Consider the following 24,471-nt stretch of genomic DNA (forward strand, 5'->3'; position numbering starts at 1 on the left):
GACCGTCGAGGGGAAATAGGGAGAAACTGATAACTGATAACACAAAAGGGATAGAATAACAGAAAAACAGTGGAAGGCAAAGAAGGGTACATTTACAGAGGGAAGGTTTCGATATCACAAAACGAGAGGATAACTTACAGGTGCAAAACAGCGATAGGCCAAAAGAAAAAACGTAAATCCCAAGAGTTAGGTTATATTGAAAAAAGAGAATAACTATACACAGCAAGGTAATGGAAGGTAAACAGTAGAAAAGCAATACCAAGGTTTATATTTTACGAGACAGGTATAACTTACAGGTGCAAAACAGCGATAGGCCAAAAGAAAAAAACGTAAATCCCAAGAGTTAGGTTATATTGAAAAAAGAGAATAACTATACACAGCAAGGTAATGGAAGGTAAACAGTAGAAAAGCAATACCAAGGTTTATATTTTACGAGATAGGTATAACTTACAGGTGCAGAACAGCGGTTGGCCAAAAGAAAAAAACGTAAATCCCAAGAGTTAGGTTATATTGAAAAAAGAGAATAACTATACACAGCAAGGTAATGGAAGGTAAACAGTAGAAAAGCAATACCAAGGTTTGTATTTTACGAGATAGGTATAACTTACAAGGGCAAAACAGCGGAAGGTCTAAAAGGGAGAAATTGAAATACCAAATGTTAAGATATATTGAAAGAAGAAAATGACTGAAAGAGACAGATAATGAAAGTCAAATAGGGAAAAGAGTATTACCAAGTTTTAAATATTACAAAAAAAAGAGAGAATACTAACTAAGAAGAGTAAGTCAGCGAAAGGAAAATAGGAAGAAATTGAAATAAGAAAGATTTGATAACACCGAAGAGAAAAAAAAATGAAATAAGGAAGATTTGATAACACAGAAGAGAGAAAATACCTAACAAGAGCAGAACAGTGGAAGGCAAAGAAAGGGGAGAAAAATATCAAAAGTAAAATATCAAAGGAAATAGTAAATAGTAAATAATAGTATAAAAATATCACAGTAAATATCAAAGTTTAGACATCGCATAAACGAGAGGATAACTAACGAGAGCAGGACAGCGAGGCATTGAAAGAAGAAAGGTAGGAAGAAAATGACTAACAAAAGCGGAACAGTGGAAGGCAAATAGAAAGAGAAAAATCCATACCGAGGTTAATATATCTCAAAAGGGGGAGGTATAATTCATAACAGCAAGTCAGCGGAGATGCCATTATGAAGAAACTCAAATCCCAATAAGGTAACATTCTTTTCCCCAGGCGAGGAGTCCGTGGCGGTGGAGCTGAGGACGTTACCGCAGCACCTGTCCGGGGGGCGCACGTACAACCTCACCTGCGTGGCCTCAGGTGTGTGGCCGCCCCCCACCCTCACCTGGCGACTCCGAGGCAAGAAGATCACCCGCAATGTTCATCTGGTAAGTTTGTTGGTGTTCTTTGGTTGGTTTGTCTTCCGTCTACTCTCCTTTCCTTTCTCCTCCTTAGCTTTCTCCATCCAGCTTCTTCATCTCTTCTTGTTTATATGTTTGTTTGTCTTTCGTTTATTCTCCTTTCGTTTCTCTTCCTTATCTTTCTTCATTCAGCTTCTTCATCTCTTCTTGTTTATATGTTTGTTTGTCTTTCGTTTATTCTCCTTTCGTTTCTCTTCCTTATCTTTCTTCATTCACCTTCTTCATCTCTTCTTGTTTATATGTTTGTTTGTCTTTCTTCTACTCTCCTTTCCGTTCTCCTCCTTATCTTTCTCCATCCAGCTTCTTCATCTCTTTTTCTTTATATGTTTGTTTGTCTTTAGTCTATTCTCTTTTCGTTTCTCCTCCTTATCTTTCTCCATTCAGCTTCATCTCTTTTGTTGTTACTTTCCTTATGTCTACCCTCTTTTCCTTTCTCTTCTTCAGCTTTCTCAATTCACTCTCTTCATCTCTTTTGTTGTTAGTGTTTGTATGTTTTCGTCTATTCTCCTTTCGTTTCTCTTTCTCACCTTTCTCCATCGATCTTCAGCTCTTTATGTGACCATCACTTTCTCCTTTTATTTATGTATTTATCTATTTTGTACGTTTCGCCTTTGGCTCCGGTAGGCTTTCTTGGTGGGGCCTAGTGGTCAGTGCCGCCCGTTATGGCGCAGGCAAGTGTTTATAGTTGAGCCATCTTGCTTGCTGTATTTTCACTCACTCCTGTTTCCTTACTTTCCCTTAGCTGCTTCATGATGCCTGTTATCTTTACATTCTTTTGTTTCACTATCTTTTTTATGTTAATTGTTTGTCTATCTTTCTGTCTATCTGTCCTTCTTTTCCTCTTTCCATCCCTTCCGCTAACATTCTCTCCACTTCCCTCTATCGTCCCTTCGTTTTTTCCTTTCTTGCCATCGTCTTCCCCTTTTTCTGTTTCCTACACTCCTTTCCTCCCTTCCTGTCTTTCACCTTTTCTTCCACCACCTCTTTCTCTTCCCTTCCGCAATCTCCCTTCGTGTCTCCTTCTTAGCCCTCGATGATGGGCTCACTTGCAAAGTATCAAAATTTGCTGATGACACAAAAATTGCTAGTAAAGTAACTGCGACACTCGACGAAGAAGCTTTACAATCAGATCTAGATCGACTTGCACGTTGGGCCAATCAATGGCAAATGAAATTTAACGTTGACAAATGTAAATTGTTGCACATCGGAAAAAATAACAATCGCGTTCGGTACGTAATGAATGGCCAACAACTTTCTGCAGTAAGTAAAGAAAAGGATCTTGGAATCACTATATCAAGCGATTTAAAGCCCGGTCAGCATTGTTCAGAGGTAGTTAAAACTGCAAACAAATTGGTTGGCTTCATCGGAGGAGTCTTTAATAATAAATCGGAAAAAGTAATATTAAAACTGTATAATTCATTGGTTCGACCCCGTCTAGAGTACTGTGTACAGTTTTGGTCTCCCTACTACAGAAAAGACATAGAAAAGTTGGAACGGGTTCAACGAAGAGTAACAAAGATGATTCCAAGGTTGAGAAATTTGTCATATGAACAAAGGCTTAAAGAAGTAAATTTATTCAGCCTATCAAAACGAAGAATGCGAGGCGATCTAATATAAGTGTTTAAAATGTTTAAAGGATTCAGTGATATTAATGCGGAAGATTACTTTACAACTGATCGATCAAATAGAACAAAAAGAAATCACAATTAGAAGAAGCTAAACACTTCTTCTTAAATCGAGTTGTTAATGTTTGGAACTCTCTACCGTGTGATGTCGTTGATAGTATAACAGTTACGGCCTTCAAGAATAGATTAGACAAGTATTTTGAATCCAGCCAGCAACTAAGATATTACTTATTGTCGTAATAACGTTAAGTTCCTTCGAATACTGGTGTCCTTTTCCGTTTATATCGCCCGGTTAGTGGTAGCAGTAATGGTAGTTCTTTCCTCTTTCCTACATAAATTCCACGCAGTTTTTCCATGCCGCATGGTTCTTTTTCCTTTCCTGCCAGCTTTGGCTGGAGGGATGGGGGGGTGGGGAGGAGCCTTCGCCTTTGCTGTCCTTCATCTTCCACCTTTGATTAGATAGTTAGTGTAGCTTGTCACAAACAGCCTCGTAAGGACCAGCAGGTCTGCTGTTGTTTGTTCTTCCTTTGTGTTTCTTTGTGTTCTTTCTCCCTCCCTTCCTGTCGCCCGCACTCATTCCTCCCTTCCTGCCTTTTCCTCTTTCTTCCACCATCCTTATCCCCCTCCCTCCTCCTGCCTCCCTCTTCCAGTCTCCCTGCCTTCCTCTCCAAAACAAACCCAGATAGGCTTTGTAAACAGACCCCAGGGAGGAAAGAGGAGACGGGGAAGAAAACCTCCCTTCAGAGCTGGAAATTAATGACACGGCGAGGCTCCTCTGGTTTCACTGGTACGGTAAACACTCAAAGTCCAACCTCAGCATAAAGCGAGGAAACAACTGAGGTCAAACAGAAATGGGAAAAAGAGGAAAAGACGGTTAATGAAGAGGGAAAAAGGAGAGTCATTTAAAGGGATAGAATAGGTTAGGGAATGTTATGCAATGTTATGATATGTTAAGAATGGCGTTAAGATGATAAGGAAAATAGGAAAAAAAGAAGAATTTTAGGAAGGATGATAAAAGAAGAAAGACGGGAAGTGATGAGCAATCGGGAGAGAATGATGTAAGCAGGGAAATAAAACGTTAAAAATATATTTAGGAATAGAGACAAGATAAAAGTCAAGTTAGGAGCATGCGTCATACTGCGCGTGGCGGCGGTGCTCATCTCCGTCCAGTTGGCCCTCTGAGCCTGTGGTGGCAAGGACCCATTAACCCGACACAAGGCCAGTGTAAATTCCGGGTTACCACAGTTAACCTTCCCCAGGCTTCCCCAGGTACCCATTCATTGACCATTCCGAAATTATGGATGAACAGCTGGGTGGGCAACACGCCGACTGCCCAGACCGGGATTCGAACTCAGGCCCACAGCGTAGGTAGGGACGCTAACAACTGGAAAAAAGGAGAAAAATGAACAGCAATAGGCAGTCGAGAGAGAGAGAGAGAGAGAGTGTGTGTGTGCGTGTGTGTGTGTGTGTGAGCTGCGCTTCGACCGTCACCTTGAAAGGGTGGCCCATAAAGCCTCCCATAAGGTGATCCTCCTGCGCCGCATGGAAAATCTCCTTGACGCTGAAGGCCTGAACACCCTCTACAAGGCACAAGTCCGACCACTGATGGAAAATGCGCCGCTCACCTGGATGGCCAATTCTCGCTGCAACCTCAACCTGCTGGACAAGGTGCAGAGGACGGCGGAACGCCTCATCAGCGGCACCCAGCACCACCGACCGAGCCAGTGGGAGAGGCAGCGACGACAACGACGACAACAACATCAACAACCACAACAACCACACGAACGACGGACAGAAGCAGCCACGAACCAGCTGAACAGCCTGGAGCACCGCCGTAGAGTCGCTGCCCTGACGGTGCTACACAAGGCACAAGTGGGCCAAGTGCCCCAACTGACAGACCTGAGGGCTACCTGGAGGAGGCCTGAGCGCAGCACGAGAACGGTGGTGAGCAACGCCTCCCTCCTGGAAGTGCCAAGGGCCCGCTCCAGCACCCACCAACGTGCCTTCTCCATCGCAACGGTGGTGTGGTGGAACATTCTCACTGCTGATGTGGACGTGACACAACTGTCCACTCTGCAGATGAAGGTTGCTTCCCACAGGTGGCTAGACCTACACCCCACCATAAGGACATAAATGTATATAGTGTATATAATTGTGATTGTACTTAAACAACACATATCATCTCGGCAGACGCTTTCAAATAGTTCCCCAACGGACAGGGAACTTTAACTAAGGAAAAATAATATTGCCGTGCACCAGTGTAAAAATGTGTTAAAATAAGAGAGAGAATAAAAACAAGGGAATGAGGAGATAAAAATAAAGTTTCTGCCAATGATATAAGGTAAATAAATATAATAACAAAAATATGATAGGAAGAGTAGAGGGGAGGTGGTGGAGAGGAATGATGAAAACAAAGGACTCAGCAGTGAAGAGATGTAGAGGAGCAGCAAGAGAGGAAGGGGCGAGTGGCGGCCTTTGTGTGTTCAGGGGAGGGAAAGGAGGGGAGTGAGTGCCGGAGGTATTGTTCTTTTCAACTGTTTATTGATACCTGGGTACGCTTTCCCAGGCCTTTTATCAGACGAGAGAGAGAGAGAGAAAGAAAGAAAAAGAAACGGAGAGAAATAAATAAAGAAAGGAGAAAGAGAATGAAGGAGAGAAAGAAAAGAGAGAAGGAGGAGGCGGAGGAGGACAAATAAATAAGAAAACGATAAGAACATAAAAAGCAAAAACAGATACACAAGTGAAACGAAATAAAAAATGAAGCAAAAAGCGAAAACAAACACAGACGAAAACCGGTAGATTGATAAATAATAAATAAAGCAAATAAAAAAACACCTCAACAAGCAATCAGTAAGAAAAATCACACACACGAATACAAACAAACGAGCAAACAAACAAACACACACACAAACACGAACCCTTCAAACACACGTCATCAATGAAAAGGTGAGAGTTGCAAGTAAAAACAGACATAGAAAATACAAAAGAAAAACACGAAAAAACTATATATAAAAAACACTTCTACAATAAAAACTTGCACTATTTCTGTTCCCTCTCCCTCCCCCCTCCTCGAGAAAAAATAAAGCGTTTGACCTCGCTTTTCTTCCTTTGATATTAATAGAATCGTAACAGGTTTTATTTGCTTTCCTCTTACGTAAGTGTTTTTATGTGTATTTCAGTTTTTACGTTTATATATATTTTTTTGTTTGTTTATTGCTTATCTATGGACTCGACTATTCATATATTTATTTTACGTATTTATCTATTTTTATTTTTATTTCTATTTATGCTTCTCTATTTATATGTTTCTCTGTATTTCATTCAGTTCAGTTCCCCCTCTTCTTTATATTATTTTTTACCTTGCTGTTTGTCTATGTCATCATCCGTTATTCACCTATTTATTTACGTATTCATTCATCTATTTTCTATTTCTATTTCTATTTCTCTTCATCTATTTCTTTCTCTCTGTCTTCACTCAATTCTTCTACCCCTTTTCTTTTATATTTTTTGCACTACTGCTTCTCTATGTCATCCCTTATTCACTTGCTTATCTGCGTATATATCTACTTTCTATTTCTAATTTTCTCGATCTATCTATTTCTCTCTTTGTCTTCACTCAGTTTTTCTCTCCATTTTCCTTTATTTTTTTGCCTTACCGTTTGTCTATGTCATCCGTTATTCATTTGGCTTTTTTTATGTATTTATCAATCTATTTTCTATTTCTAATTCTCACTCTGTCTTCACTCTACTCTTCATTCTCTTTTTTTTCATATTTCCACATCTTTCTCTCCCCTTTTCCTTAATTTATACCCTATATATCTACTTACTATTATCATTTATCTTTACATTTTCTCTATCAATCTATTGCTCTCTCCGTTTCCACTCAATGTCCCTTATTATAATTCCACATCTGTCTCTCCCTTTTCCGTGATTTATCTCCTCTAAATCTACTTACTATCATTATTTATATTTACATTTCTCTCTATCAATCTATTGCTCTCTCCGTTTCGACTCAATGTCCCTTTCTATAATTCCACTTCTTCCTCTCTTTTCTTTAATATCTTACCTATACGGCTATTTATCTCTATCTTTTCCATTCCATTTACTTCATTACCGCCTTCCCCTGATATCTATTTTAGGCTGGTTAGGGACTATATTATTTTTTTAGCTGGTACCTGACTTTCAATTTTTTCTCTTTTTATTACCCCGAGTAAAGAAAAAACGGAACAGGTTAATGGCCATCTGTTTCACGCGGGTTTTTTCAGGGGACCGATCTAATGAGTCAACATCACAGCCCTAGTTAGCACCACTCTCTCTCTCTCTCTCTCTCTCTCTCTCTCTCTCTCTCTCTCTCTCTCTCTCTCTCTCTCTCTCTCTCTCTCTCTCTCTCTCTCTCTCTCTCTCTCTCTCTCTCTCTCTCTCTCTCTCTCTCTCTCTCTCTCTCTCTCTCTCTCTCTCTCTCTCTCTCTCTCTCTCTCTCTCCCAAACGGTTTCAATATAGACTTTTCACCATTCATCCCACACTGGATTTTGGTCACTTCTGTCACTTTGTTCTGCTGCTGGTTTCTCTCTCTCTCTCTCTCTCTCTCTCTCTCTCTCTCTCTCTCTCTCTCTCTCTCTCTCTCTCTCTCTCTCTCTCTCTCTCTCAAACAAACAAACAAACAAACAATTAAACAAACAAACAAACAAACAAACAAACAAACAAACGAACAAACGAACAAACAAACAAACAAACAAACAAACAAACACACACACACACACACACACACACACACACACACACACACACACACACATCAACAATCTATGTTTTTATTTTTATGTTTTTTCTACCTCTGTTTTCGTTCCAAATTTATCTTTTTCGACACTTCTACTCACGCCCCCCTAAAAAAACAACTATTTGTCTCGCCGTTCCCATATTTTCTTTCAATCACAAACGCGAGGGCGAAAAATAATCACGGCCCCTTATATATTTAATTACACTTTCCTCCCTTCCAAAGGCTTATAATTTTCCTCTCTCTGACTTCTATGGGACCTAATTCCGTCCTGGTTTCTTGGGGTCTTGAAAGCGTCTTCCTGTTCTCCACCTGACTCCCTTTTCTCCTTCTCTGATATGTATCGACCCCTCTCTCTCTCTCTCTCTCTCTCTCTCTCTCTCTCTCTCTCTCTCTCTCTCTCTCTCTCTCTCTCTCTCTCTCTCTCTCTCTCTCTCTCTCTCTCTCTCTCTCTCTCTCTCTCTCTCTCTCTCTCTCTCTCTCTCTCTCTCCCCCCCCCCACATCCCCTTCTCACCCTTTCGACGGATCCACTTCTCTCCCTCCTCATTAGACGTCTTCCCTAACCTCTTCTCTCTATTCTTCATTTTCTTCTCTCTTACTTATGTCTCCCCTATTCTCCTTCCTTAACTAAAGTCTTCTCTAACCCACTCCTCTACTTATTCTTTATCTAACTTCTTTCTTTCTCCCTCTCTCATCTGTCTCCACTTTTCTCTTTCCTTACCAAGCGTATTTACTAACCTCTTTCTCTACCTATTCTTCATCTTTCTTCTCTCCCTCTTATCTATCTCACTCTCTAACGTCTTATCTAGCCTCCTTCTCGACCTTTTCCCCATCTAGCTTTCCTCTTATCCTTCTCCATTTCTCTCCTTCCTTCTTAACCCACATCTTCACTAACCTCCTCATCCACCTACTCTTCATTTAAATTCTCATCTAACTCTTCTTATCTAACTTCTAATCTAATTGTAATATGTCTGTAATATGTTTAGGAGCAGCGAGTAGCGGGCTTTTTTTTATTATTGTTCCCTTTTTTGTACCCTTGAGCTGTCTATTGTAAAAAAAAAAAAAAAAATCACTTCTCTCCCTCCTCAACTAACGTGCTCAGTAACCACCTCCTCTACCCATTCTTCGCCTAACGCCACATCCTTTTCCCCCGCACAGAGGCACCCCGGCGGAGACCTGACGGAGGGGGTGTTCGAGCTGCGGGCGAGCGTGGGGGATGACGGCGGCCTGCTCGAGTGTCAGGCCACCTCCCCGACGCTGCCTCACCTAACCGCCACGGACTCCGCCAGGCTCACCGTGCACTGTGAGTCGTGACCGGAGGGAAGGGAACAGGGTGGAGTTGTGCTTTGAATGAGTGATGAAGACGCTGGAGGGAGGAAACTAAGGACTTGACATTATTCTTAAAGTGAATGTGGAAGATGCTGGATGGAGGAAAGAAGAGTAGCAAGAATAGAAGTTGTGTTTAGAATGAATGATGAAGAGGGTGCTGGATGGATGAAACTAAGGAAGAGAGTAGATGTTAGGCTTAATGTTAATGTAGAATATGTTGGATGAAGGAAAGAAAAGTAGAAAGAGTAAAAGTTAGGTTTACTATGACTGATAAAGAAGGTGTCGGATGGAAGAAACAAGAGAAAAGTAGACGAAAGAGATAGACGTGAAAAAGTGAGTAATGGTAGAGGAACAAATGATAGGATGGTTAAACAAAGAGATGAAAAAGCCAGATAGAGAAAGATTAGGAAGAAAAGGTAGAAAGAAACAGAGAGGACCAAGAGTGAGCGATGATACAGAACGAAATAGAAAACTGTGATGCTAAGATAGGAATAAGAAAAATCAGTATGAAGGAATCTAAGGATGAGAAAGAAAAATGTGAGAGGCAGAGAGGAAAAAAACATATATAGCATGACATAGGGTAAAAAAAAAGCTTAGATAGTAAAGATGCTGTAGGAAAACTAGGAAGAGGAAGGAGAATAGAGACAGACTGGAGGAAAGAGTGAGCGATGATTTAGAAAAGAAAAAGGAAAGTGATGTTAAGATAAAAGATTAAGAAGCTGGATCAGGAAATCTAAGGAAGAAAAAGGGAAGAAGAATAAACGAAAGAGAACAGAATAAACGAAAGAGGACGACAAGAATAGAGCAGGCCTGAGTGAGGATAAAGAGAGGGGCAGAAAACAATGATACTCAGAAAGATAAAGGTGGATGGAGGACAGATAGGAGATAGAGAGAGAAAACAAAAACCAAGGAAAGAGGTAAGGATTTTGGGAACGAAGTAAAACAAGAGGAAGGAGAGAGAGAGAAGAGAGAGAGAGAGTAACAAGACACCATACAATGTCAGTCCCAATAGAGATAAGAGGAAGAAGGAGGAAGGAGATAAAAATGGACAGAGGAGGAGGAAAGGAGATTATGAGTGAGGAGGGAGGTAGAGAGAGGGAGAAACAGGAGATGATGAGCAGAAATTCCTTAATGAGAGGGAGGAGGGAGGAAGAGGGAGGAGGAGGAGGAGCAGACTGAAGAAAGGGATGGGAGAAGGAGGGAGAGAACGAAGGGAAGGAGAGAGCCAGACTCTCCCCATTGAATCAAGGGAGACAGAGGAAAAGGAGAGGAGGGAGGAGGGAGTGAGGGAAGAAAGGAGAGGGAGAAAGGGAGTAGAGGAAACATTACTCTAAACGTAACGATTCACTGGAGGGAGACATAGATAGATAGATCGACAGATAGAAAGAGAGATAGATAGATACAGAGAGAGAGAGAGAGAGAGAGAGAGAGACAGTAACAGACACAAACATACAAACACAGACCCGACCCGACTTGGAGACCCGAATGAAGAAAATAAATAAGATAAAAAGAAAAAAAAAGAAGGAAGAGAGAGAGGAGGTGGAGGGGTAAACGGAAGGAGAGAGTGAGATGGAGGAAAGAGTGTATGGAGCAAACACTTAGAGAGTTAGTAGACTGGAGGAAACCAAGGAGTGAGAGAGAGAGAGAAGGAAAAATGGGGAGATAAAAAGAAAGAGAGGAAGAGAAGAGGGGAGAGGAAGAAGGAAGAAAGATAAGGAGGTGTGAATTTACAAAGCGGGGAGGAGGGAGAAAAGAAGGAGGGAAAGAAAACAGAAAAGGAGAATAATAATATATGTGAGAAAATAAATTGCATGAAAGGGATGAAGGGAGGCCGCAGATAAAATGAGATGTATTAAAATATATATAGTGTGTGTGCGTGTGTGTGTGTGAGAGAGAGAGAGAGAGAGAGAGAGAGAGGGCGATAATTCATGAGGGTTAAGAAAAATAGCAGAACAGAAAGAAAAATATGGAGATAGGAAGAGAAGGAGGAGGGGAGGGAACAGAGATACAAAGGAGATGAAAGAGGAGGAGGAGGAGGAGGAGGAAAGAGGAGATGACGAAGGAGGAAGAGGAGGAGGAGGAAGAGCAGGAGGAAAGGAAATAAAAATGTGATAAAATAAAATAAACCGTTTCAAGGTCTAACGTTTGCAGAGAAGAGAGAGAGAGAGAGAGAGAGAGCGAACCCACCTGGCTTCACCAATTCAGCCCCTCTCATCTACGCCGGACAGGTGAAATAATGTTATGGTTCGCGGCGCAGGATCGATCCCTCCCTCATCGGGGAGGAGTGGGAACTTTCGCCTGGAGCTGATGAAACGGGTGATCGGGGCTAATCGGTCTCGGTCTTCCTCTCTCTCTCTCTCTCTCTCTCTCTCTCTCTCTCTCTCTCTCTCTCTCTCTCTCTCTGGTGATTTTCCTCCTTGATCCGTCTCTTTATCTTCCTTCCGTTTCTCCAACCTTCTCATTTCTTGTCAATACATCTCTCCTCCTCCTCTTTCTTTTCTTCTTCCTCTTCCTCTTCGTCGTCGTCCTCCTCCTCCTCCTCCTTCACCTCCTTCTCCTCTTCTTTCTTCTTCTTCTTCTTCTTCTTCTTCTTCTTCTTCTTCTTCTTCTTCTTCTTCCTCTTCCACTTCCTCTTCCTCCTCCTCCTCTCAAGCCGAGTTTTCCAGCCAATTCTTCTTCCTTTACCTTTTTTCTCTGCAACTCTTTTCCCTCAACTTTCTTCCGTCCTTTTTTTTTTCTATTCCTTTGCTCATTTTCTTAGTCTTTTTTTCCTTTTACATTTTTTCCATCTCCTCGTTTTACTTTTCTTTCTCACTGTCTGTATTTTTCTCTTTCTCATTTCTTGTTTCTTCTTCTATTAATCTCTACCTCTATCTCCTTTATCGATTTTTCTTTATTTTTTTTTCATTTACTTTCTCTCGTTCGCGCCCTCTCTTTCGTTCTGTCTTTTTCTATTTATTTTTCTTTTTTTTCCACACAATATATTTTCTTTCCCCCCTTCCTTCCTTCCTTCATTCATTCATTCAACCTTTCTTCCTCACCTCTTTCCCACTTTCTCATCTCTCCATCTCCCTGCATCTTTCTTTTCCTCCCTTTCTTCCATCACTTTCTTCATTCCCACTTTCCTTTAATTTTCTTCTCCTGCCTCCGTCTCTTCTTCCTTCCTTCCCTCCTTCCTTCTTGATTTCCGTCCTTCCTCCCTTCTTTCTTTCTTTCCTTTCTTCCTATTTTTATCCCTTGCCTCCATTCATACCTCGTTATCCTTATTCTTCCTTTCCTTCTCCATGCCTTCCTCCCTCCTTTCCCCTTTCTCTCTCCCTTCCTTCCCTCCTTTACTTCGTTCTCACCTTTATCCCTTTACTTCTCCCTGCCTCCCTCCCTCTTTTCTCTCTCCCTTCCTTCCCTCCTTATATACCTCGTTGCCATTTTCATTTGTTTCCATATTTCTGCTCCCCTCCCCTCTTTCTCCCTTCCATTTTCTCTTGCTTCCCTACTTACCTCGTGTCCACTTTTCTTCCTTTCCTGCTCCCTGCCTCCCTCCCTCCCTCCTTCTATCCACCTTCTCTTTTTTTTCTTTCTTTCTTTCTTCCTTTTTTTCTTTCTTTATTTATTTATTTTCTTCTTTTCTTTCTTTCTTTCTTTCTTGCTTGCTTTTTTCCTTCCTTTCTTTTTTCTTTCTTTCTATTTCTTTCTTTCTTTCTTTCTTTCTTTCTTGCTTGCTTGCTTTCTTCCTTCCTTCCTTTCTTTTTCTTTCTTTCTATTTCTTTCTTTCTTTCTTTCTTTCAATTTCTTTCTTTGTCTTCTTTCTTTTTTCTTTCTTTCTTTCTTTTTCTTTCTTTCTTTCTTTCTTTCTTTTTTTCTTTCTGTCTTTCTTTCTTTTTTCTTTCTTTCTTTCTTTCTTTCTTTTTTCTTTCTGCCTTTCTTTCTTTTTTTCTTTCTTTCTTTCTTTCTTTCTTCCTTTCTTTCTTCCTCCCTCTCTCTCTTCCTTCCTTTTGTACCACGTTCCACTTCTTACTTTCCTTCTTTATTTCCTTCTCCCTTCCTCTCCTTCTCCCTCCTTCATTGCTTCCTTCCTTCCTTTATTCCTCCCTTCTCTCCATCCTTTCTTCGTTCACGTTTTTCTTCCTCTCCTTTCCTTCTCCCTCCCTCACTGTGATTCACCCCACCCCTTACCCCCTCCTCCCCTTCCTCACTTCCTCCCTCCTCTCCTTCCTTCCTCCTTTCCTTCCTTCCCTCACCGTGGATATTCTGGGCTCAAGGCAGCAAATTGTCAGGTATATTCCTAAATCCTAAGGTATAGTTCCTCCACCCTCCCTCCAGCGCTGGGGACATGGAGGAAAGGAGGAAATGGAGGAGGAAAGGAAAGGAAAAGGCTGAGAATATTGGGGAGGAAAGAGTGCGTTGAGAGGGGAAGAATGGGAGGACGGAGGAAAGGACAAGAGGAAAAAGGTGCTGAAAGAAAATTGTGCCGGAGAATTGGTAGATGTTATACAACGATGGAGAGAGAGAGAGAGAGAGAGAGAGAGAGAGAGATGATTAGACAGGCAAAGACAGAACAGAAACAGACAGCAATGGCAATAATAATAACAATAAACGTAACAATAATAGTACACACCAGACACTAACACTACGCCTCTCTCCTCACTCTTTAACCCCCCTCCCTCAGACATTTAAACAATATCAACACTAACAAGACACACTAACACTGACTTTTTAACACTAGCACATACTGCTTTCCTCCTCCTCCCTCCATAACACCCTTCCTTTAACCTCCTCTTCCCCTCCATCCCTCAGACATGTCCCTAACAATAATAACAAAAACAATGCAGACTTCACAAGCACTAACATAAAGACTGACACTAACACTATGCCTCCTTCAGCCTCAAGTCACCCCACGTTAACCCCTCCTCTTCCCCCTATAGACGCATCCAACAACACTAACACTCATATAAAGACTAACGCTCACATACTAACATCTCCTCCCACCTCTCACACTAACACTACCACCTACCTCACTCCCTCACTTTAATCTCCCCTTATCCCTCCCCCCAGACGTACCCCAGGCTAGCATCAACATCGAGGGGCGAGGAGCTGAAGCAGGGGAGTCAGCCATTCTCACCTGTGCAGCGCGCCTGCCCGCCACAACTTTACCTTCCTGCTGAACGTGAGTGTTGCCTTGGTTGCCGTGTGTTGCGTTTTTGTCGTGTTTTTGTTCTGTTGGTTTGGGTTGGGTTGGGTTATATTGTGTTGAGTTGGAGTTGCGTTGGGTTATGTTGTGTTGTGGTGTGTTATGTGGGTTGGGTTATGTTGGGTTATGTTGGGTTATATTGGGTTGGGTTATGTTGGATTGGGTTGGGTTATGTTGGGCTAGGTTGGGTGGGATTGGCTTATGTTGGGTTGGGTTGGGTTATGTTGAATTGGGTTGGGTTGTGTCGTGCTAGGTTATTTTGGGTTACTGTTATGTCTAGTCATTTGTCGTATTGGCTTCATCATTCCCTCATTCAGTCATCAGTCACTCAATCACTATACGCCATGATGAAAAAAATAGTTATTCTCTCTGAGCAGAATCCAAAAGCCATGCACTGTAATGTTGTATGTCTAATCATTACGTATTGGTTCATCATTCCTCATTCAGTCATCAGTCCTCCAATCACCGCCATGATGAAAAATAGTTATTCTCTGAGCAGAATCAAAAGCCATGCACTTAATGTTGTATGTCTAATCTGTTACGTATTGGTTTCATCATTCCCTCATTCAGTCATCAGTCACTCAATCACTGCCATATGATGAAAAAAATAGTTATTCTCTCATGAGCAAATCCAAAAACCATAAATGTTGTATGTCTAATCATTGACGTATTGGCTTCATCATTCACTCTTTCAGTCAGTCATCAGACACTCCATCGCCTAAAAATACGTCACACTTTCGGTATCTCATTCACTACAAAAAGTCTCTCCTTGTTGACTCGATGCCTCCACCGTTCATTCTCTCATCCAGCCATCGGTTAATCAATACCCTAAAATACATATAATTTTGCCAATCCTTTCACTAAAAAATCTGTCTCGCCTTCTTGACTCACTGACTACCGTTCATTCTCTTATACAGTTGATCAATAGCTCAAATATAGGTCACGATTTCGTCATCTTATTCCACAGGAAACAATAAGATCGTCTCTCCTTGTTGACTCATTGCCTTAACCTTTTATCTCCTTCACGAGGCACGCACATAACCTCCCCACACACACACACACTCACGTCAAGCTTAAGGAGGAGTCATTCATCCTAAGCGTCCTCTTATACCTTCGTGAGTCATTTAAAGTCACGCTGAGTCGGTCATTAGGAGTCATTGGCGTGGGATTGGCTGATGAGGGGGACTATTGTAATGTTAAGGACCTTGGTGATATTTAGGAAGATGAGTCAGCGTCGGTTGATTATGGGAGAGAGAGAGAGAATCATATTTGTCTGGGTGTAAATCTTTCTCAACCTTTCCTTGTTTTTTTTTAACTCCTCCTCCTCCCTTCACCTCCCTCATCCCCCCTCCCATGCTTTCATTCCACCCATATTACTTCCTTGCCCTTCTTCCTACCTCCACCTTCTTCCCTTTCTACTTTCTCCCCTTCTTTCGACCTTCTTTCATATCTTTCCTAGAATCTATTTGTCTGGGTGTACTCGTCTTTCTCAACTTTGTGTTTTTTTCTTTCCCTCCCTCCTCCTTGCCTCCCCTCATCCCCCTCCCTGCCTTTCATTCACCCACATATTCACTCCTTCCTTCTCTCCTCCACCCTTCTTCGCTGCTCTCCCCTTCTTTCGACCTTCTTTCATATCCAACAAACTACCCCTTCCTTTCCTTCTTCCTTCCTTTTTTCTTTCCTTCTATCCTTCATCTTCCTTCAAACTTTGCTTCCTTCCCTCCCTCCTTTTGCCTTCACCTTCACCCTTCTTGATTCTCCTTATCAACAAACCAACTTATTCCTTCCTTCATTTTCTTCTCCCTTTATCCTCTCTTCCTTCTTTTCTCTCTCTCTCTCCTTCCTTGACCGTCCTTCTTATCAACAATTTACCTTATTCCCTTCCTCGTTTCCTTCCTTTTCTTCTCCTTCTTATTCCTCCTTCTTATCAACAAACTACTTTATTCCACTTCTTCCTTTTTCCCTCTTTTCTTCCTTTCCCTCTCTCCTTCTCCATTTCCTTCTTTCCTTTCCTTCTCTCTCTTCCTTCCTCCACTTAAACTTTGCAAAAGAAATACACCAAAAACAGAAACAAAACAATTACATAAACACACATGCCCAAGCTTCCTTCCTTCCCTCGTCGCCCTTCTCCTTTTCCTTCCATCCACTCACTCCACACCTATCCACTTAGCTTCCTTCCTTTCATCCTTCCTGCTCTCCTTGCCTTCCCTCCACCTCTCCTCTCTCCTCCCTTCGGACACCCACTGCTGACCCACCATCCCATTACTCATTCCTCCCTTTCCTCCACACCCCGATGCTCCTCCCTTGCTAACTCCTTCCCCGATCAATCCCTTCACTTCCCCCTGCATCCACCCTTCCCCTCCCTGCTTCCCTCCCTCGCTCCCTCCTCCCTTATCGATCACAACCCAGGTATGCCCGAGGTTCTCTATCCAGGTGTAAGGTTACGTTATTGGCTAGATATTTACCTTTTTTTTTTTTTACTCTACACCATTGACAGAGAAGTGTAGTGGAGGAAAGAATGAGGGAGAAGAGAAGAGTGGAGAAGAAGGAGGAGGGAAGAACAGAGGTAAAATACATATCTCCTCAGTTGACATTTCGAAGGTGAGGGAGAGATGGAGAGAAAAAAAAGAGTGGAGGATTGGTTCTGTGTGTGTGTGTGTGTGTGTGTGTGTGTGTGTGTGTGTGTGTGTGTGTGTGTGTGTGTGTGTGTGTGTGTGTGTGTGTGTGTGTGTGTGTGTGTGTGTGTGTGTGTGTGTTTATAATCTGATCAGGGACAGGCAGGAGCACACACACACACACACCTACCTACACACACAACTAGTATCATCCTCTATTCCATCGCCTTAGGTCAGCAATTTTAACCCAATTCATCAATCCATGCACCTCACCGCCCTTTCTGAACATATATCCTCTCTCTCCCTCTCCCTCTCCCTCTCTCTCTCTCTCTCTCTCTCTCTCTCTCTCTCTCTCTCTCTCTAGGGGCGGCCGCAGCAGCGCGCCAACGTGGTAGAGAGTGGACAGTCTCTAACACTACTTGAGGTAACACACAAGGACGCGGGACTCTATACATGTGTTGCGTCGAATTCTGAGGGAGATGGACAGAGCAACGCCGTACCCCTCCATATAGACTGTAAGTAGTAGTAGAAGTAGTAGTAGTAGTAGGAGTAGTAGTAGTAGTATTAGTAGTAGTAGTAGTAGTAGTGATGATGAGTGTGTGTGTGATCTCGTTTCTCTCTCCTAAGTCATTGTGTTCTTGTTTTTTTTTCTGCCGTTTTATTTAACCTTCTATTTTTACTGCCTGCTTTTTTCTCTTCCTCCTCTCTCTTTCTTTCCATCTGCCACTCTAAATTAAGTCTCTCTCTCTCTCTCTCTCTCTCTCTCTCTCTCTCTCTCTCTCTCTCTTCTCTCTTCTCTCTCTCTCTCTCTCTCTCTCTCTCTCTCTCTCTCTCTCTCTCTCTCTCTCTCTCTCTTATCAAACCAATCCCTCTCCTCCTATCGTTCTTCAACAATTTCATTATTAGCTCTGCACCACTCTATTATCCTCTTCCTCCTCCTCCTCCTTCTTTTCTTTCTCCTCTTCCTCCTTCCTCCTCTTCCTCTTCCCCCTCCTCCTCTTCCTTCTTTCTCTCCTTGCATCAATCTCGCCCAAGCTCCCCTCGCTCCTTCCCTCCTCCTTTTCTCCTTCTAATTCTTTCCTTAATCTCCATCTTTATCTCCCCCTCCTCCTCTTCCCTCTTCGCACGGCACTTCTTCCCTCGCTTCCTCCTTCAATGGCCCTTCTTCCTTCCTCCTACCTCTCTATCTCTCCTCCTTTGCTTCCCTTTACTAGCCGGCGCTGTGTTCCCTTCCTCGCTTCCCTCCTCCCTCCTTTCTTCCTTCGTCTTATTTGCTCTCACTGCTCTCCTCCTCCTCCGCTCCCTTTCAACCTTCTCTCTCTATCTACTCTTATCTCTCCTTCCTCTCTTCCTTCCTTCATATATTCCTTGCTTCCTTTCTTTATTTATTTTGCCTTTTCTATCAACCTTTCTATTCTCTCTTGTCTCTCCTATAACTGCTCTATGTTTTTTTTCTTGCTCCTTTTTCTCCATTTTCCCCCATTTTCTTCCTTTCTTTCTCTAATTTCTCCCCTTCCTTAACTCCTCTATTCTCTTCTGTGTCTCTTATTATTGTTCTATGTTCTCACACACTCATTTTTCTCCCTTAGTTCCCTTTTCTTCCTAGTCTTTATCTAATTTCTCCTCTTCCTTAACTTCTCTATTCTCTCTTGTTTCCTATTACCGCTTCATTTATTTTTTTCATCCACTTCGTTTCCTCCCCAGTCCCCTGTGTGCGCATGGGAGGGTGAAGGAGATGCTGGCAGTGGTTGGGGAGAAGGTGAGGATGGAGTGTAAAGTGCTCCTTCTCCCCTGACGTCATGTTCACCTGGGAGAGGTCCTTTCACCATAACATGACGCAGGTGAGTTGGTCCTGGCTTGAGTTTGCCGATAATAAGAGAATGGATAGTTTTATGCTGGGTACGTATTTTGTGGTCCTTATCTGTCCCTGCAAATCCCACAGTCACTGAATATTAATGTTCCGCCTCTTACCCATCGCTTGAATCTCCCAAATCCATTAAGCATCTTCCATATCATCTCCATTCATCCTCCACAATCTTCCTCAGCATCCTTATCTCCTAAACACATCCACACAGCCCCTCCCACCCCCCCCAACACAAACACATACACACACACCCTTCTGTCTCGCCTTCCGATGCACACACACACACACACACACACACACACACACACACACACTCCCATCTTGTTCCCCAAAACACACACAAACACACACACACACACACTTCTAACTCAAACACATAACACATACATCTTCCCCCCACCAAACAAATAAAACACACACCCTTGCTCCACCCAAAACACACACACCCTTCTTTACTCCTTTATATAAACCCACACCCCTCCCCTCACACCCCTATCGACCCACTTATAATCACCCCAATCTCTCCGTCTTCCCTACAGCTGAGGTCGGCACTGCAGCACGACGACTCTGCCTCACCTCGACCAGCTGGGCCACGGCACAGGCAACCTCAGCAGTACCCAGGGAGCCATGCGGGCCGAGTGCCAGCCGAGGAATGACCTGGGGAAGGCTGACCATCCGTGTGTCTTCGCCATCCGTATTGTGGGTGAGGAAGCGAGGGAAGGAAAAGAAAGACAAAAGGAATGAAGGGATGGGAAGGAAGTAATAGAATGGTAGCCTAAAACAGAAGGGAAGGGAAAGGTTTGGGATGTTCTAATCTAGTCTAACTTAATTTCTAATCAAATCTAACCTAAGGAAGGGAAAAAAGGGAAATAAAGAAGGAAGAAGGAAATAGAGAAGACGGTGGAAGGGTAAAAGGGAAGAGAGGGGAAAGGTTTGAAATGATCTGATCTAGTCTAGTCTAACTTCAATTCTAATCAAGGATAACCTAAGGAAGGGACTGAAGAAAGGAATCAGGAGGAGGTTAAGAATGGGGAAAGGAGAAGTCGTATCCAGAATAAAGGGAAGGTGAGGAAGGGTTTGGAACGATCTAATATAGTCTGCCTTACCTTCCAGTCCATCGTAATCTCACCTTGATCAACAACAAATCTTACCCGATAAAACTAAAGTATAAGAAAGGAAAAGGATAAATGGTGGGAATGAAACAAGGAAATAAAGAAAAGGAGGAGTTTGGCATAACCTACTCAAATCTAAACTAGCGACTTAATCCTAACTTCCTTAAACTTAAACCAACTTACCTGATCTAGCAATAAAACCTGACGTATGAGCGAGGTAAGGAAGAAGTGGTTGGTAGATACGAAGGAAGGCAGAGAGGAGGTATCAAGACACCTCTCCTCCCGAAATTGACCCTCTTTCGGCCAACTCTTTGGATTCTTTTTAGGATCAGCAGTAACAGGCTTTTTTTTATTATTGTTCCTTTTTGTGCCTTGAGCTGTCTCCTTTGCTGTAAAAAAGAAAAGGGAAGGGAGTGGGTTGGGAGGATCTAAACTCGTCTAACATAACTTCTAACCAAAGACATCCTAACTTAGATTGACATCAACTACCCTTCCTCCTTCAATTATCCTTCTTCCTTCCTCTTACCTCTCTATCTTTCCTCCTTTCCTTCTTCGTATTATCTGGCTCTGGGTTCCCTGCATTTCTTCCCTCCTTCCTTCCTTCCCTCCTTCATCTTATTTGCTTTCACTCCCCTCCTTCGCTCCCTTTCAGCCCTCTCCGTCTCTACTCTTATCTCTCCTTCCTTTCTTTCCTTCCTTTCTTCCTCAAGTCTTCCACTTCATTAACTCTTCTATTCCCTTTCTTCCATTCTTCTATTTTTTTCTTCCTTTATTTATCTTATTTATTTCCCTTCGTTTACTCTTAACCCTTTTATTAACTTCCTCGCATTCTATAACTTCCTTCCTTTCTTTCCCTTTTTTCTTCCCCTTAATTAAATCTTCTATTTCGTTCCTTCTCTTTTAATCCTTCCTTCCTTTCTTATTATTATTACTCCCCCTTCATTAACTCTGCTATGACCTTCCTTCGATTTTACTCCTTCCTACCTTTCTTCTGCCGGTTGCGTCCTCGACATTAATTCTATTTATTTATTCTTTTTTTTTTTACGTCGCCGCCTATTGCGCCAGTAGGCTTCTTCCCGGTGGGGCTTGATGGTCGGCCCAGCCCGTTCTGGAGCAAGCGAGTGTATAGTGGCGCCATCTTGCATTGGCTCATGCTGCCCTCCAGACTCATCTTTAATCTTAGAATCTAGAGTCCGGGTTGAGGTGGCCTTCTGGACAGCATGTGGGTAGTTTTAAGCCACTCGGCGGCTGAAAATCCCAGCTTGGTGGCACCGGGCGGGGATTGAACTCGCGTCCTCCTGAACGCGGGGCCGTCACTCTGTCGACTCAGCTACCGCCTCCCCAGTCTTCTATTCCCTTCCTTCTATTCTATTCCTCCCTTTCTTCACTGACTCTTCTATTCCCTTCCTTCCATTCTACTTCTGCTTCCTTTTTCTTATTTCATCAACCCTTCTATTCCTTCCCAACCCAATAAAGCCTAAAGAATATACAAAACGAAGCTAATCCAACCCTCAACATCTGTCCTGTAGGGGATCCGAGCCCACTGACCGGCTGCCACCAACACGACATCACCACGGACTCGGCGAGCGTCACCTGTGAGGACGTGGTTTCTCCGGGGCACCTGGCGCACACTTACCACTTGGAGGTGAGTAGCGCACCGTCACACACACCTGCCCACACACACCTGCACCATGACGTCATTTCCTGCCCGCACACACCCACTCACACACTTGGCAATGAAGTAAAGGTGAGTTATGTGGTGAGATAATGCTCTTCACGAAACAGATGACGGAGGGATTAGTTAGAGAGGAGGAGGAGGAGGAGGAGGAAGACGAAGACGAGAACTAGGCCGTAGAAGACAAGGAGCAGAAGGACGAGGAGAAGGAGAGTAGGATGAGGACGAGGAGGATGACAAGAGAGAGGAGGAGTAGAAGGAAGAGGTAGAGAAGAACAGAAATAAGAAGAGTTCATACTAGCAAGGAAAGTAAGGCAAGGCAAGGCAAAGGAAGACAAGAAAACACTGACCAGCGATGAGGACGAGGAGGATGAGTAGAGAGAGGAGAAGGAGTAGCAGGAAGAGGTAGAGAAAAAAGAAATAAGAGGAATCCATACTAGCAAGGAAAGTAAGGCAAGGCAAAGGAAGACAAGAAAACACTGACCAGCGAGTGAAGGAGAAAAATATGACAGGCCGAGGAAGGGCGGAAATACTGAGCGGCACTCGAAGGGGATAAACAAGCCGGGAAAAGGAAGAGGAAATATTGACCGGCACTTGAAGGAGAAAAACTCGGCAGAAACTTTAATACCTGGAGGAGTCTTGGGAGCGTCGGGAGGGAAGGGAATATTAGGGTAAAGGGAAACTTCAAGCGAAAAGAAAACTTCCATGAGGGGATAACAAACTTTTCCCCCTCCCCCCCACCTTCTCCCTCCCTCTCCCTCCCTCTCTCTCTCTCTCTCTCTCCAGGGGGTGAGGGTAGGGTACGCAGGGAGAGACGTGGGAAGGACTGGATAGAAACCTTACTAGAAAAAAGTTTAATAAGGGACAAAATTAAGGAAATTCAGAGTACCTAAACTGTCCGCCCCCCCCCCCCCTCTTTCCTCCTCCAGCCTCTTTCCTCCTCCCTCTGACCACGGTGAAGGAAAGGGTTGAGGCGGAGACAAAATAGACTAAAAAGTGATAAAAAAAAAATTAGGTCGAGTACACAATGAGACCTTTAGAAGAAAAGACATTACCGTGAAAATTGAGTAATATTCTATCTTTTCTCTCTCTCTCTCTCTCTCTCTCTCTCTCTCTCTCTCTCTCTCTCTCTCTCTCTCTCTCTCTCTCTCTCTCTCTCTCTCTCTCTCTCTCTCTCTCTCTCTCTCTCTCTCTCTCTCTCTCTCTCTCTCTCTCTCTCTCTCTCTCTCTCTCTTCTCCATCCTTCCCTTTCCCTTGCCTCTCCTACCTAATCCTTGCTTCTCTACCCTTCCCTTCACTCTTTCCTTTTCCTTCCCTTCCTCTTTTTTTCCTCCTTTCCTCTCCTCTCCCACTATTTTTACTTCTTCTTTCCTCTCTAATTGCGTTTTCTTTCTTAACCTTTCTTTTACTTTGTTTTCCTCCTCTCCTCCTTTCCCTTCATTTTCTTCGTTTAAATCCTCTACACAAATTCTCTCTTCTCACTTCGTTTTATCTCTTTTCTTTCCATCTCCCAAACATGAAATTCCACTCGCTTCCATACATTATAATTCCACCAACTTTCTTTCCTTCCCTTCCCTGCCCTTTTCCGCCCTTTCCTTCCCTGTTCTTTCTTTCCTCCCCTACTTACCGTTTATTTACATCTATTTAATTCCCTACCCTTTCTTCCCTTCCCTTCCCTACCCTTTTCTTAACTACCTTCCTATTCTTGGTTTGTTACATCTCTCATTCCCTACCCTTTCTTCCTTCCTTCCCAACCCTTTCTTCTATTCTCTTCCCTTCCCTACATTTCCTTTCCTTCCTTACCTACTGCTTATTTTCTCTTCTCTTCTCTACTCTTTCTACCCTTCCCTTACCTACCGTTATTTCCTTCCTTCCTTCCCTTCCCATCCTTCCTTCCATTTCTTTCTTCTCTTTTCTTCCCTTTCCTAACGTTCAATGACAACCCTTCTCTTCCCTACAATTACTTCCCTTCTCTTCCCTACCCATTCTTCCCTTCCCTTCTCTTCCCTTCTTATTCTTTCCTTTCTTCCCTTCTCTACTTTTTCTTCTCTTCTCTTCCCTTCCCTTCTCTTCCCTACCCATTCTTTCCTTCCCTTCCCTTCCTATTCTTTCTTTCCTTCCCTTCTCTACTTTCTTTTCTTCCCTTACCTACTGCTTCTTTCCTTCAATTACCTACCCTTTCTTCCTATTCCCTTGCCTATTCTGTCTTCTCTTCTTTTCCCTACCCTTTCATACTCTTTCTTTTCTTCCTTTACCTACCGTTTATTTCCTTCCCTTCCCTTCTTTTTCTTTTCTTCTCTTCCCTTCCGTACTCTTTTCTACCCTTCCCTATTTACTCCTTCCCTGCCCTTCCCTGCCCTTTCCTTCCCTTCCCTACTCTCTCATCTCTTCCAATTCCTTTCCTACTCTTTCTTTCCTTCTCCTCCCTACCCTTTCTTTCCTTCCCGTCCCTCCTCCTTCTTTGCTTTCCTTACCTTCCCTACCATTTCGTCATTTCCCTTTCGTACTCTTTCTTTCTTTTCCTCACCTACCCTTTCATTTTTTCCTTCCCTTCCCTACTCTTCCCTCTCACTCTTCCCACCCACCCACAGGTCAGGGAGGGTAACCACGTGGCAGCGACCTACAACAACTCTTTGCCTCGCTTCAACCTGACGTCGCTGGCTCCCGGACGCGACTACACAATGGTGCTACACGCCGCCCACGCCAAGGGGAGCAGCCCGCCCACCTACCTCACGCTGCGCACCCTCACCCCTAAGGCCGAACAGGTGGCGCCGGAGAGAGTACCTGTGGAACGTGAGTCAGACACCTGTGGATTGGGGATTGGGGAGTGTGCTTGCGTGCTGGGTTGA

General features: G+C 43.2%; 2 protein-coding genes across 2 annotated transcripts in view; both read left to right on the top strand.

The window, feature by feature from the left end:
* Positions 1-17,494, top strand: part of LOC126990850 (synaptogenesis protein syg-2-like) — a 22,254-nt gene extending 4,760 nt beyond the window's left edge. The window contains exons 5-8 of the mRNA XM_050849504.1: positions 1,251-1,405; positions 8,998-9,142; positions 14,221-14,272; positions 17,335-17,494. Coding sequence (XP_050705461.1) covers positions 1,251-1,405; positions 8,998-9,142; positions 14,221-14,272; positions 17,335-17,494 — 512 coding nt within the window. The remainder of the gene's footprint in view (positions 1-1,250; positions 1,406-8,997; positions 9,143-14,220; positions 14,273-17,334) is intronic.
* A 1,947-nt stretch (positions 17,495-19,441) lies between these two features.
* On the top strand, positions 19,442-24,471 carry LOC126990851 (uncharacterized). Its single transcript, XM_050849505.1, has 3 exons — positions 19,442-19,538; positions 21,477-21,592; positions 24,214-24,471. The coding sequence occupies exons 1-3, from the start codon at positions 19,463-19,465 to the stop codon at positions 24,469-24,471; spliced, it is 450 nt and encodes a 149-aa protein (XP_050705462.1). The 5' UTR covers positions 19,442-19,462.

This window comes from Eriocheir sinensis, unplaced genomic scaffold, assembly GCF_024679095.1.
Source record: "Eriocheir sinensis breed Jianghai 21 unplaced genomic scaffold, ASM2467909v1 Scaffold214, whole genome shotgun sequence".
NCBI lineage: Eukaryota > Metazoa > Arthropoda > Malacostraca > Decapoda > Varunidae > Eriocheir > Eriocheir sinensis.